Source organism: Nycticebus coucang, chromosome 12, assembly GCF_027406575.1.
Source record: "Nycticebus coucang isolate mNycCou1 chromosome 12, mNycCou1.pri, whole genome shotgun sequence".
In the NCBI taxonomy this organism is placed as follows: Eukaryota; Metazoa; Chordata; class Mammalia; order Primates; family Lorisidae; genus Nycticebus; species Nycticebus coucang.
The window spans coordinates 25770955-25786088 of NC_069791.1; the positions used below are offsets into that span (position 1 = coordinate 25770955).

Below are 15134 nucleotides of genomic sequence, written 5' to 3' on the forward strand. Positions count from 1 at the left end.
TAAATACTATCATTTGTGATTGAAAGGCTACATGGTTATATTTTTGCTGTTAAAAATATTTCCAGGTGGCTTTCTTATTCCACCACATGCCTGGGAAATGGATCTGGGGAAAGAAAAAGTCTCCTTCCCTAAGCAACATTGCTTCTTGCCCTCTGTGATTAGGGCTGTCACCTACCTGCTCTTTCAACCCAAATATCTCCCAGCTACCTCCCCAGTTGGAAATCTTTACAGCATAGCCTTTAGTTTAACAAAGAAAGGTAAACAATTAAAAAAAAAATGGCAGGGTCATAGGCATGTCATAGGCAGAGTCAATGACATGTCTTACGATAGAGATGGAGTCAAGTCCAAGAGCAGAAACAGTAGAGCCTGGACAGTAGCTTGCCCCGGATACCTGCAGATTTGATTGCTGTGCATTTGCCTTCCATCCATCATCTGTGCTGTTCAGGCCAAGGATGTGCATGTCAGCATCCTCTGGGACCAGCACTTACAGCTTCCCAACTATAATGTGATGAAAAAGTTCAAATGAAAATATGTGGAGACCACACTTCAAAGAAAACAGTAGTATTAATTAATGGCTGTTCTGTAAAAATACTTTGGGGAGCTACTTCAAATCCATTTTTACTAAGGTAAAAAGACACCATTTCTGGCCAGGTGCGGTGCTTCACACCTGTAATCCTAGCACTTTGGTAGGTTAAAGCAGGCAATGACTTAAGGTCAAGAGTGCAAGACCACCCTGGGCAACACAGTGAGATCCCTGTCACTACAAAAATAAATAAATAAATAAACTTGGACTTGGCATGGTGGTGTAGGCCTGTAGTTCCAGCTACTGAGGAGGCTGCGGCAGAAGGATCACTTGAGCCTGGGAGTATGAAGTTGCAGTGAGCTATGATAATTTCACTGCACTCTAGCCCAGGCAACAGAATGAGACATTATCTCAGAAAAATAAAACAAAAAAGAAAGAGCAGTTCTACGTTGTGCATATGACATAATGAAATGTGAGCTTTTCATTATGGCCTCCCCATAATGATCAGTGGTCTTTGTGGAATGTCTATTGCTTGGACTATTCTTCCAGAAGACCACCTCTGATCCCCTCCTCTACCTCACCTCATCCTATGCTCTGGGCACTTATTAATTCCTTTTTGCAAGAACAGGTTTATTTGTTTCCTACCCCTCCCCCCCCCCAACTGTTAGACGATAAATCCCTGGAGGGCTGTCTATGCTTTGCTCACCATTATATTCCCTGTTCTTTCCAGGGCAATCTGTTCACCTGGTAAGCACCCAAAAGTGTTCATCAAATGAATAAATACAAGCCAGGCTCAATGGCTCATGCCTGTAATCCTAGCACTTTAAGAGGCTGAGGTGGGTGGATTCCTTGAGCTCAGGAGTTCAAGAGCAACCTGAGCAAGAGCAAAACCACATCTGTACTAAAAGTAGAAAAAATAACTGGGAGTTATGGCAGGCACCTGTGGTCCCAGCTACTGGGGAAGCTGAGACAAGAGAGTCACTTGAGCCCAAGAGTTTGAGGTTGCTGTGAGCTACCCAGGGTGACAGAATGAGACTCTGTCTCAATAAAAGAATAAGAATAAATAGATATATGAGTTTTATAGATGAATTTATGGAAACATTATAAAAATCCATTTCTTCTCTCTTCTAAACAAGCTGAATTAGTATTTACTTTTAGTTAATAGTATTTATCTAGTGTGTTTACTATCTTTTTATAAAACTACTCTCTCTCAATCACCACTTAAAACAGTTAGAAATATTTATTTTCCTGGAAAGGCATTGGCATTTTAAACTTGATATATATTTCTGCTTTTTGGCAATTAAAATTTTTATGTAAATTTGTGAACTTCATGACATAAATATGAGTGTAATAAATACCTACGTTTACTAATTCTTGAGAACACTTAAATATCTGAAGACCTCAGTATATATTTACATCCTCAGAAAAGCATGTTTTATAGAAAGTCACAAATAATGAAAGTCTACATTATAATACTATTGATTGCAAACATAAGGCAACAGAAGTGAAATTTAAATAGGGCATAAGCAGGCTTTTCAAAAATACTTGGTTAAGTATTAAGATGTGGTGCATCTTAACCAAGTATTTTTGAAAAGCCTGCTTATGCCCTAATGTAAATGTCTTAACACAATAACTAAGAAAATGCCAGGAAGGCTATATTAACCAGGGTGATGAAAATGTGTCAAATGGTCTATAAAACCAGTGTATGGTGCCCCATGATCGCATTAACGTACACAGCTGTGATTTAATAATAAAAAAGAAAAAGAAAAAAACGAGGTGGTTAGGCAGGAAATGAAATCTTATTCAAAGCAAGGGTACAAATGAAACAGTACTTCCATAACAAAGCTATCATAAACAGCTATATTTATTAAAATTATTTGTTCAAGAAAAAAAAATACTTGGTTAAAAGGTTTTAGCTTGCATCAACGTTCTCTTATATCAGTGCACTGATCGAGTCGGTCTGTTACTCTTTAGTAGTGGAAAGACATTTCAGTTCTGGTTAGTTTTTTCCCTTTTCATGTGACATTTTAATTTTCATATTACTGATTTATGTAAGTTATGTGTTTACATTTCTGATCAAACAAATGTATGTCCTTATAGTGTATTTCTCTGGAAATATCCTCGTTGACTTTTGTTGTCTCCTTTTTTATTGTTTGTTAAGAGCTCAAATTTTGATTCCTTCTTAAACCACGCTGCTTAGATAGGTCTGCCTCTACCCCATTCAGTAATGTTTATTAGTAAAAATTACCATTAAAGTATCACCAGTATGTCATTTTTTTATTAAATCATAGCTGTGTACATTAATGCAATCATGGGGCACCATACACTGGTTTTATAGACCATTTGACATATTTTCATCACACTGGTTAACATAGCCTTCCTGGCATTTTCTTAGTTATTGTGTCAAGACATTTATATTCTACATTTAGTAAGTTTTACATGTACCCTTGTAAGATGCACTGTAGGTGTGGTCCCACCAATTACCCTCCCTCTACCCATCCTTCCCCCTCTTCCCTCCCTTTCCCCTTTCCCCATATTCTTAGGTTATAATTGGGTTATAGCTTTCATATGAAAGCCATAAATTAGTTTCATAGTAGGGCTGAGTACATTGGATACTTTTTCTTCCATTCTTGAGATACTTTACTAAGAAGAATATGTTCCAGCTCCATCCATGTAAACATGAAAGAGGTAAAGCCTCCATCTTTCTTTAAGGCTGCATAATATTCCATGGTGTACATATACCACAATTTATTAATCCATTTGTAGGTCGATGGGCACTTGTCTTATTCCATGATTTATCAATTATGAATTGGGCTGCAATAAACATTCTGGTACAAATATATTTGTTACAATGTGATTTTTTTGTCTTGTGGATATATACCTAGTAGAGGAATTGTAGGATAAAATGGCAGTCTCAGTGTATCATTTTTATATAGCATCTGTAGCTAAATAGATACCATAGATAGTATTATATAAAAGTTCCTGCTTTGAGGTAATGAAATTCAATCAAACATGATCATTGAGTCCCCAATTTGTATAATTCGGTTAAATGTTTGTTTTAATCTGTAACTTAAGACTCTGATAAGATTTATTTCCTTTAGAAGAAATCTGGGGAATATCTGTGCTATTCAATAATCCTGAAAAACTCACAACAGACTTTTTTGTTTTTTCATTTTCATTCCTGGGAGAATAATTGTAAAGTTATATTATTGATTTTACCATGAGTAGGTACCATGGAGTAGGTCACAGCCTCCTGTTCCTGCCCACACTCCTCTGTGGCTTAACCACAGATCTCACCAGGAGAATCCATACTTTAGCAGGCAGTTTTGGCATTTGCCTGCTTTAGATTCCTCAGATTTTAGAAAAAGGGTTTTGTATTTTAATAGAATTATCTTTGGTATTATTCAGCTTTGGAAATCTGGGTCACAAGTAAGAATCTGCAGTCAACTTGAAGACACTTTCTAACCCATCTAATTGTTAACTACAGAAGTTTAGCACTGACAGATTTGATTTGTTACTTCTAATTATTTCACTCTTCCCAAATTGTGAAAGGTAAGGGTAAAGATAAAATACATTATGTTTATAAAGCCATGTTACAGGTTTAGTCCAAAATGGTTTACTGCCTGTACTTATCTTTCTATAGCATTATCATGATTACTATCCTTTATTTGTCCCTCTCTGCTAAAGATTCCATTTCTATTCCTACTTCCCAATATTCTTCTTGAGACAGTTATTCTATCATCCAGCCTAGAGCATAGTAGTGTTATCAGCTCACTGCAACCTCAAGCAATCCTCTCACCGCAGTTTCCTGAGCAGCTAGGACTATAGGCACACGTCACAATGCACAGCTAATTTTTCTCTTTTGTAGAGATGGGCTCTCACTTGGATTAAGCTGGTCTCAAACTTATGACCTCAAGTCATCATCCTACCTCAGCCTCCCAGAGTGCTAGAATTATAGGCGTGACCCACCACACCCAGCCAATAATATTGTTTTTATCTGTACCCAGAACATAGGCATTCTATCTCTTAACAGCAAGACTTTTTCCCTAGTCATTCAGTAGAATTTAACAATGCTGGCTATCACTATTTGGAGCAACTGTCATCCAGAAGTCTAATGGGCCTTCAGTTTGGCAAAGCAGGAATTTTCTCCATTACACAGATCAGGAAATTGAATTCAAGGAATTTAAGGAACTCTGTCCAAGGATTCAGCCTGGATCATTATGTGACTTCCAGGTCCACATTCTCCACAGAGCACAGTAACGCTGTCATGCATCCCACATGACCTGGTATTATTGTTTCATTATTTCTCAAGCATAAGCCATTAAAAAAAAAAAAAGTTATAGTAGTTAAGTTTAACCTTTAAAAAAAGGGTATAGTGAACCAAACCAAAATGAAGGAGCCTTGTATTTGTAAATAGCTAGATTTTTAATAAACAAAATGAATTTGATTTATACAAATCCAGCTCCTTAAAGAGTTATTATGGCTATGACAAATTATGTCTATTCAGTTAATGCTTTCATGTTTTTCCTAATATCTCATCATCTACCTCTGTTTCCCTTCTGTTTTCTCATGGCTCCTTCCACAGAAGAGACTCTGTTGGGTGGTTCAGCAGGATTTTTCCTCCATAGTTCTCCTTGAGCCTTCCCAAAACATGTTTGCCTGGATGGATATTCCAGAAGTGGTTACTTACTAAGAAAGTATTATTAATATGTCTTTCTCTTACTATAATGATGCAGCAAAATTGAGAAATGTTACTCAGTTCTTTCAGTTTTATGGCTATTGAGCATAAAGTATGACTTTGAAATCATAAAGTGTGACTTTGAAATATATTTTTATGTTGTCTAGTTTAGCCCTTTATTTCAGATCTCCTACTCAGTGTATCCCATCTGACAGTCGACAGCGAGCACATTTATTCTCCACACCAGGATTTTTCAACCTTTTTCATCTTGCGGCACACTTGAACCTACAGCTAAACTTCCACAGCACACTTAAATTATGTTGATCAAAAAAATTAGAGCAAAAAAAAAAAAAAAAAAGAATATACTTCATGAGCTTTGAACATCTTTTGAATATAATTTAATTAAATGATCTTTAAAAATGTTTATGGCACACCAGTTGAAAATCATTGTGTTATACCATCCAGTGTGTCAGGGCCAGGCACTCAGAACCCAGAGACAAACCACTGACTCTGCTCTTGAAGAGAGCACTCTTGCCACTGAAACAGAAGAGCAGGTCTCCCTCTCGGACACCTCCTAAGCATCTCTCCTGTACCTGCTCCTGATTTTGACTAAGGTTTATAGAATCATAAACTACCAGCACTTAACTAGAAGCTGAGAAACCATTTTATTTTACTTAATGAGGCCTCTGAGGCCCAAAGAACTTAAGTGACTTATTTAGAAGTCATATAGCCAAAACTTAATCCCAGATCTTCTCATCACTCTCAATCTGGTATCCTTTCTCCAGCCATTTTTCACATTAATTTCCTTCCTTCCTCCATCTCATTTACAGGATGGTCTGGACGTAAGGCCTAAAATTAGGCAGGAACTCTTTTATAGTTAGCAACTTTTCATTGTCAAAAGTAAAAATATGGGTTCTTGTATGTAAGTTGGAAATTGGTTTATAAAGGAAAGAGTTTCTTGAAAATATTTAGAGAATATAAACAAGTCACACAGCCATTTATCTCATCCATCTAGGCTTGCTGTATTGACACTTAGAATACAACCAGGTATCAATGATACTATATGTTTGTTGCTGTGGTATGCTCATATGTATAAGCTTACATTCTAGTGGAGGGAAACAGAAAAAAAATCAGTAAATACTACAGTGTATCAGATGATGAAAAGTGTGTATTGAAGGGGAAAAATGGACGATGGGGCTCCAAGAGAAGGAACAAGGAGATCAATTACAAGACTCTTGCAATGGTCCAGATGAGGGGGGGCAGCTTTCAAACCACAGATATTTGTAGAAGTGGTCATCTTCAGGTTACATTTTAAAGGTAGATACAATGGGATTTCCTAACAGGTTGGATGTTGGATATGAGAGTAAGAGAATAGTCTAGGAAGACTCCTCGACTTTGGGCATAAGAAACAGGACAGATGAGCTTGCTCCACGAGGCATTAATTCAACAATGTTATCATTGTACTTGGTTCTGGAAACACAAGATGAATAAGAAATGTCTCCTGACATGAAAGTGTCTCTAGTCTGTGGAACAAAGCAAACATGTATGTGCACCTGATACTTCTTGGTAGACATAGAGGTCCCCCTATAATGGAGATCTCAACAAAGTGCAGTGAAAGCTTGTTAAAGAGAGTAGTTCCCTGAAATCAGGGAACTGAGGAAAAGCTTCAAAGCAGAATTTAATCTGACCACCGTCCATTTTTCTTTTTGAGTTTGGCATTACGTGACTTGAGTTTTTAAACATGAGTTTAGAATAGATAAATTGTATTACATTCCCAGGGTTTGAACAGTTAGAGTGAACCAGGCTGGTAGTAATCTTTTGGTTCCATTTAATACCATGGTTACACATGATCGACGGGAAAAACTGTCAAAAGCGATACCTCTTCTTAATACGTTTCTTTTCCATTGCAGGAGCCTTCTTCCTCTATGCTGGATTCGCTTCTGTGGGACTCCTTTTCATCTATGGCTGTCTTCCTGAGACCCAAGGGAAAAAATTAGAGGAAATTGAAACACTCTTTGACAACAGGCTATGCACGTGTGGTGCTTCAGATTCTGATGAAGGGAGATACATTGAATATATTCGGGTGAAGGGAAGTAACTATCATCTTTCTGACAATGATGCTTCTGATGTGGAATAATTTTCAACTACTGATATAGTTATTTAAACAAACTTGGGGGAGAAGAACAGCAAATTGATGACCTCACTGCCCTGCTTCTAATCTGGTTCTTTCTACGGTCTAGTTTTGAATGACTTCATATTCTAGAATACTTGATTAGGAAGAAGATATAATCGTGATTATATGTCATCATATAATCATGATGACACTTTTTTTCATGAGCAGGTATATAAAAATATATATATTTACAGAGATTTTAATCTAATAGTTCTTGAGCAAATGTGTGTAATCCCCTACTGAGATAGTCTAAAATGAATACTGTACCCAGTGACTTAAGTGTTATCCTTTTCTAAGACCATATATAATTTTAGCGGCAATAGAGTGAGTACTTATCTCAACCAAATTATATATGTATGTTTATAAAGAATTCTTTCATATGACATTCTCCACATGAAAATGAACATTCTGGGAGATGTTCCAATGGTGTTCCATGTCAAAATGTGGCCTACTGGCCCTAAATTTTCCTAAGAGTAGTGACTTATCTGGATCAGCTTTTAGAAAGTAAATTCCATTTAAGCTTTCATCAGCCAAATCAAAAATGCTTCCTACAAGGGCACAGCTGTCCTCTTCTTTGGATTCCACATGTTGATTTCTCTCAATTCAGATATTAAAGAATTCTTCAGATACTTATTCTGCACAGGATCTTATGAATGTATCAAAAGCAGGTCTTTTAGGAGTTATTAACATACCTATTTTTTGCATCAGTTATACATATAAGTAATCATTTGCACAGATAAACTAGCCAGTTTTGATAAGTACATTTCATTGTCAGAAAATAACAAAGAAAAGATTTTTATGGATTCCTGATTGGTTAGTCACTTAGGTCTGCAACTATAAATGCAAAATAGTGCCAGATATTTAACTTCTATATATCAGGGTCAGTTTTTGTTCATGCCAAAATCACCACACCTTCCTCGTTGGCTCTGGAGTCCTAATTTGTGCCTTCATTTGTGTTATATATATAGCTGCATGGTCAAAAAATAATTTCAGAAACAAAAAAGAGGAAGGAAAGTGGTGGCAGAAATAATCCTGCTGTTACTGATATCCGTTAAATTAAAATAATGGGACTTATTTTTTCTTAACATTTTATTAACTATTCCTAAGAGAACTGTCACATTTTATTACTTTATTCCTTTTTACTCTAAGAACATAACCAGCATTATTTGCACATCTTTTCTCATTTCCCTGATAATTTACCACACACATACACACAAAAAGGTACGTAGATTTCTCTGAGTGTTTTCTTTTTCTCATTCTTGGCTTTAGCTTTTTTCCTTCTTGTCAAAAGATTGAGTCCTCTATTAGAACAGATTAATGTTTCTAATATAGCATATCTTAAGAAATGCTGACCTACATTTCTAGAGTATCTTTCCATGATTTTTATGGTCATTCATCACTGAAGTATTAATTTTTGGTCTTCAGTTAATAGTTGTATACTATGTACAAAATTACTTGCTAGTTGCAGTCAAAATATGAATGAATCTCCTGTGGCCAGTTAGGAATGCAGCACTTTGATGCATTTTCAAATGGCTCTAAACATATGAGAAGGGAGTAGATATCTTTAAATTTCAAGGTCTAGCTTGTTCTTACCACAATTATCAAATAAGAATATAGCCATGGAAGTTCATTCTCTAAGTCACTAGAGGTACAATATGTGCTTAACTAGTCACATTAGTGCCCTAAAAATCCTTCAATACCCCCCCCAAAAAAAGTATTCTCCCTTTGGTCATTTAATATAATAAAAAAATTTACTATTTTAGAGTTCCTTGAATTAGGTGCTTTGACAGTTGTTTTCAAGGGGATATTATATCGATTTTTCTCCAGAAAAGCAGATTTGATTTAATAGAGAAAATTGTCATTCTACTGATATTTCTTATCCCATAAGAAAATTACCTGTGTATTTTACACAGCTAAAGTGAAGTGAAAAATGAGCTTTTATGTGGTATAATCGGAATATGTTGGGAAGAAAAAACATTTAAACCAATAAAGTGCTCTCTAAAAATTTATTTTTCTGGTTCACCCAAATAATTGCCTCAATTCTTCTCTTTTTTGTATACATAGCCTTAACTATACACTTATATACTCAGCTGGGCTGATGCACAGTAACTTTATTAAAGAACCAACTAGACTCTTAAATTATTTCCTAAAGCAGAACATGGCCTGTTCTCCCTGACACTAAAAAAAAGAAAAAGGAAGATGTTTTCAACTTTATATCCATAAATGCACATAGTAACAGGGAAAATTAGCCACTGTTCCCCTCCCCTATTCTCCTCAGCCCCTATTTTAAAGGACTATTTGTTATTTAGTGATAAAGAAAATATTCCATATCTTTGAAGTATAAGACAGAGAGACACAGTATAAGAATTATTTATAACTTTTTAGAAACAAATAACTACTTGAAAAGGAACCTTATACAATTAGGGTATTATTTTTAGATTTGGTGAACATTTATAGTATATTAAAAATTAAATGTTTAAATTTTACAGGTTTTTTTTAATATTATGCACCTTTTAAGTTCTCAGCGTCTTTGGCTAACACTATTAACTTGAAAACATTCCATCAGAAATATCATCAAATATATATTTTGTAGGACAGTTTATATAAGATGTGATTTGACCATATCAAAACAGACATAGATTTAAGCTTCATGCTTTCAACTGAAATTATAGGTTTCCTTTTAAACATGCTGCAGATTCAATAGAGGTATATTATATTTTAGGACAACATAGTGAAGATAGTCCTAACACCTACTGAGGCTTAGCTGGATGGCCGATATGCACTAGACTTAAAGAGAATATGCTACTTTGCATAGAAAAACATAAGGCTGAATGTGATGTCAAAAAGATTTGCTGTTTATATATTTTGTTCAGTGTAACTAAACATTCCTAATTATTTTGATTGTTATACTTACTCATTACTCAAAACATGATTATTTTTAATATATGTAGAAGATCTAAATAAGAAAAGGTAATGTTTCCACTTTAAGTTTTGTTTCCAGCCATATACAGTAATTAGTTCCTTGAAAGAAAAAAACGCTATGAGAATAATGCTTCCAAGTGCTTTTTCATAATTTAATTTTACCACTGAACCATATTTTAGTACACAAGCATGTTCCAAATATTTTTTCAGTATTCTCGCTCTAAAATGGGAAATTGATGAAAGCAAGGGAGTTATAAATTTTTTACTGTAATTTCAGTATCTTATACAGATGACCAAGAAAAATATAAGATGGCAACTTACCCTTCTGCTTTTAAATAGTAAAGTAAAAAATTGAAAATGTATTATAATAACCCACAGATCCAGAAGGTTGTGGAATATTTTAAAAAACTCTAGCCATGTGTTTATCTAACATAGTCACAGTATATATTTTAATGACACTAATATAGTTCATAGATACTGTAATACAGTGAGGAGAGGTAGAGGATTATTTTGATTTAATCAATATAATTAAAAATAAAATGAGATGTTTTGTTATAATCAGATTTTTTTAACATTTTCCAAGTTATAAAATATTAAATTGTACAAAAAATAAAATAAAATATTAAATTATACTAAATACCTAACTTACTTTTAGTCAGTTGATGTGACAAGTTTTCAGTTAAGACCCTTTCCTAGTTATGAACAACAGAATTAGATGACATACCAGGCCAGGAGCAGAGAATTCATAATATGTGCTTCATAGAAAAATGTGTTAAATTGTGGGTAAAATTTATAGTTCATATGTAACAGCTGCTGGTAAGTCAGAATTGTTCTCTGTGTTAATTTTATCGTCCTGTTTCCTATCTCATTTATCAATCTTGCTAGCCTCATGTACAATAAATGTTAAGCTAATTTGATGAAGTGGTTCAGGTTGTAACAGTGTATAAATTGTCAGTACATTCAATTCTTCTAGGTAAGCAATATTGCTGCTATTTTCTAGAAACAGCAATCATTTAAAAATGCCAAACATCTGACTGCTACCAACTCTTTCTTGTATATTGTCTCTTTAAAGAAGGAAATATTTCTGTGCCAATAATGATCAGAGAGATGTTTTGTAAAAGTATTGATGTTCAGAAGTTCTTGAAAGTATTTTTTATCCTTATACTTTGCTTGTGAGTGTAAAATATAATTTCTATAAATCTTTATATGTATAAATATAGTCTGTTGTACTTGAGTAATTTGATGTATGAAATTTTAAATACTCTCCTTTAGCAGTAATATTCAGATTTTTATTTTAGAAACTAAGTTCATCGTTTGATTTTATCATATTAATATAAATAAGAAAGAGAAGTGGAGCATCCAGCAGCTAACTAGTACTTAAAATTAAAAGCCAATATTTTGTAAAGTTTTAAAATTTTAGCAAATTTAACATTATTCTGTCTTATGAAAAGGTTTAAAAAGATGAGATTTAACTCTAGCCAAAATAGAAATTTATATTCTACATGTCCAATCTCCATTGATGTTATAGTAGCTTTTACTTGTAATAAATGTTCAAATTTCTATTTAGAAGCTCTAATGTACATCTAGATTAAATCAAAACACAGTTTTATGCTTTTAAAATATATGTATTTCAAACTGTATATTTAATTTCTGAATGCATGTTATATAGTGTTTAATACTTCAGATGTCTTGGTAAATTCAATATAAATATTTATTCTTAGAAGTGACATATGGGATTATCTCCTAAAAATTATGAATATGTATCATTTCCTTCAACGTCATCTTAGCCTATGCTGTATCAAAAGTATTGTATATTTTATGGAGATTTAGTGATATACATGTAAATGTTTTTTAAGTTATTTTATTGAAGTTCAATCTTTACATAAAATTAAAATCTTTTTTTTAAGTGTCAGTGCCAGAACTGTAAATGAAAATAATCAAATAAAAGTTAAAATAATTCATTATTCATTTCTTTCCCTTGCACTTTATTTTCTCTAACTCTCTGCTTTGATTTTAGGAGCTAGGTTACAGAGTTAAAGCACAAATAAAGACCGCCTGCCTTTATAGATTAATGCAGTCCCACTCGTTTCAATATTTTACTTCTTTAGGTCACAGATGAACTCAATTTTCTTTAAAAAATATTTTGTAATACCTAAAAATTATTCCAAGGAATTGTTCTAATTAGTAAATATAAAACTTTGAAGTGTGCTTAGGAACCCCTGAAATATTATTTCTGGTTGTTGTTGGAACCAGATGTTGACATAAACTGTTAAGTTGTCAAAATTATTTTGAGTTTTTGCTTTGTAAGTATAAAAGAAATACCCACTGGATGCCAGTTTGACAGTTCATTTTGGAACTTTAGCTTTTGGTTGCCATTCTGCCCCCACCATAGCTTTAATTAGCAAACATAACACTTGTGTGATATATGGGTGGTTACTAGCTTCATCTCCATAGTTAGGTGTGTATCATCCACGGCCCAATTATAGAAATAGCCCTAGAAGATCCTCCCAAGACAGTAGACCTATTTATCATTCGAAGGCTTACAGGGACCTGCAATTAACCAAGGGTTTTAATGTCAGCAAGTGAGGCAAAAAAAATCCTACAGTCTTAATGACTCCTGAAAATCCCATAAATTAATATAAATTGACCCCTCACCTGAATAGTAGACACCTGAATAGCACAGTGCATGTCGGTACAAATCCTCATTTAGTTGTCCAGCCCAGTGGGGTAAAGACTGTCATCCTGGGTGGCACCTGTGGCTCAAAGGGGTAGGGCTCTGGCCTCGTATGCCAGAGGTGGCGGGTTCAAACTTAGCCCTGGCCAAAAACTGCAAAAAAAAAAGACTGTTATCCTTCTGGATACTAAAACTTTTTTTTTTTTTGAGACAGTCTCTCTCTCTCTCGCCCTGGGATAGCTCACAGCAACCTCAAATTCCTGGGCAGAAATGATCCTCTTGCCTCAGCCTCCCCAGTAGCTGAGACTCCAAGTGCCTACCACCATGCCTTGCTAGTTTTTTTGGGGGGGGAGGGGTGGGTGTTTCTATTTTTAGTAGAGACTGGGTCTCACTCTTGCTCAGGCTGGTCTCAAACTCCTGACCTCCGGCAGTCCACCCGCCTCAGCCTTCCAGAGTGCTGGGATTACAGGTGTAAGCCACCACACCTGGTGGCCTGGATACTAAAACTTAAGTTCAAAACATGGTGGTGACTAGCCCACAAGATCACACTAAGAGGCCATACAGAACTCTTCTCTGCAGTGACTACAGTCTTCCTCTCATCCTCATTTGGAATGTCACCTTGCAGACCTAGGCTGATGATAGAGGACAAAAATAGAGAAAAATTATAGAATTCTTGCATTATAACTTAAAGTATATATAGAAAAACAATCAGATACCTCATTTTAACCTGGACTATAGGAACAAATCCCGAAAACCTTGATTTGGGGCTGCTTCTCAGATGTGAGGCAGCATACAGTGCACTGTGTAAGAGATCAGAGTGAACTCAAATCATCTGCATTTGAATCCCAGCTTTCCCCTTAATGGCCTGGTAAGCTAAATTACTGACCTAATCTTTGCCTCACTTCCATTGTCTATAAAATGGAGATGATAACACTTGTCTGCCTCATCCATGTGTTGTAAGGGTTACATCAATTAGTCACGTATAGTACACAGCAGTAGTACATAGGGTTTGATAAACTGTTGGCTATTCTCAGTTACATCATCCGTATGCCATCCAAATGCTATAAGGTCACAGTGCTCAAAGTATAGACAATTTGCTCGTAAAGTCTCTTCCTGAGAACAACTACTAGGCCAGCAGCACACAGGCTCCTTTGACAGACGGCAATCCCAGCTCAGAATGGCTTAAGCTGATCTGGCTGATGAGGCTGATGTCCTTCATCCTTTCTCAACTTCTTTCCCATAAGCATCGCCCTAAATGACAGCTGATGAAAAGAACAAGCTTCCCACACTCTTCAGATTAATAGGACTTAATACACAATATCCACAACATCATCTATAAGACTATATATTATAGTCAAGAAATAAAAATGATTTTAAAAAGCAACTAACCTCTCCTTAAAGTTCTTTCAATATTTAAAAAAGGTAAGTTTCTAAATCCTCTTCAGACCAAAACATTAACTTTCACTAACTGGCTATATTGAAATTACGCTCCCATTGCAGGTGTTATAAATCAGTATGAAACACTGACCCTCTTTTTATCTTTTAATGTTTTCTGTACTTCTATACTGCACTCACAAAAACTAATTTCAGATTATCACATGCAGAGTAAATTAACTTTTTACATACAAGAAAATTTTGGTATGCCTTACTTTTAGGAAATGGATAGTAAACTCACAAAACAGACACACAAATCAGACGCACATTAGACATACATTCTCCATGTATGCACCACAGACTAGCAGCATTGGCATCACCTGTGAGTTTTTTCCAACTGCAAATCCATGAGCTTCACCTGACTTACTGAATCAGAATCTCTGGGGTACAGCCCAGGACACTATTTTCAGTAAGCTGTCCCAGAGGTGTTCTGGGGGGTTTTTTGTTGTTGTTTGTTTCTGAGACAGGATTTCATTCTATTGCCCCTATAGTGGCATAATCATAGTTCACTGCAGCCTTCAACTCCTGGGCTCCTACATCAGCCTCCCAAGCACTGGAACTACAAAAATGTGCTGCCAGGCCTTGCTAATTTAAAATAAAGGTTTTTTTTTTAGTGGCAATGATAGATCTTATATCTAGAAAACCCTAAAGACTCCCACAAAGACCCCTAGAATTGATGTTGTCAAGATGATGTCCAGACTGGTCTCAAACTCCTGGCCTGAAGTGATCC

At 35.2% G+C, this 15134-nt stretch overlaps 1 protein-coding gene across 1 annotated transcript in view; it reads left to right on the forward strand.

The window, feature by feature from the left end:
- The window catches only part of SLC2A13 (solute carrier family 2 member 13), a 361921-nt gene extending 349661 nt beyond the window's left edge, over positions 1–12260 (forward strand). Inside the window, exon 10 of the mRNA XM_053557369.1 lies at positions 7112–12260. Coding sequence (XP_053413344.1) covers positions 7112–7338 — 227 coding nt within the window. The 3' untranslated portion in view covers positions 7339–12260. The remainder of the gene's footprint in view (positions 1–7111) is intronic.
- The last annotated feature ends 2874 nt before the right edge of the window (positions 12261–15134 follow it).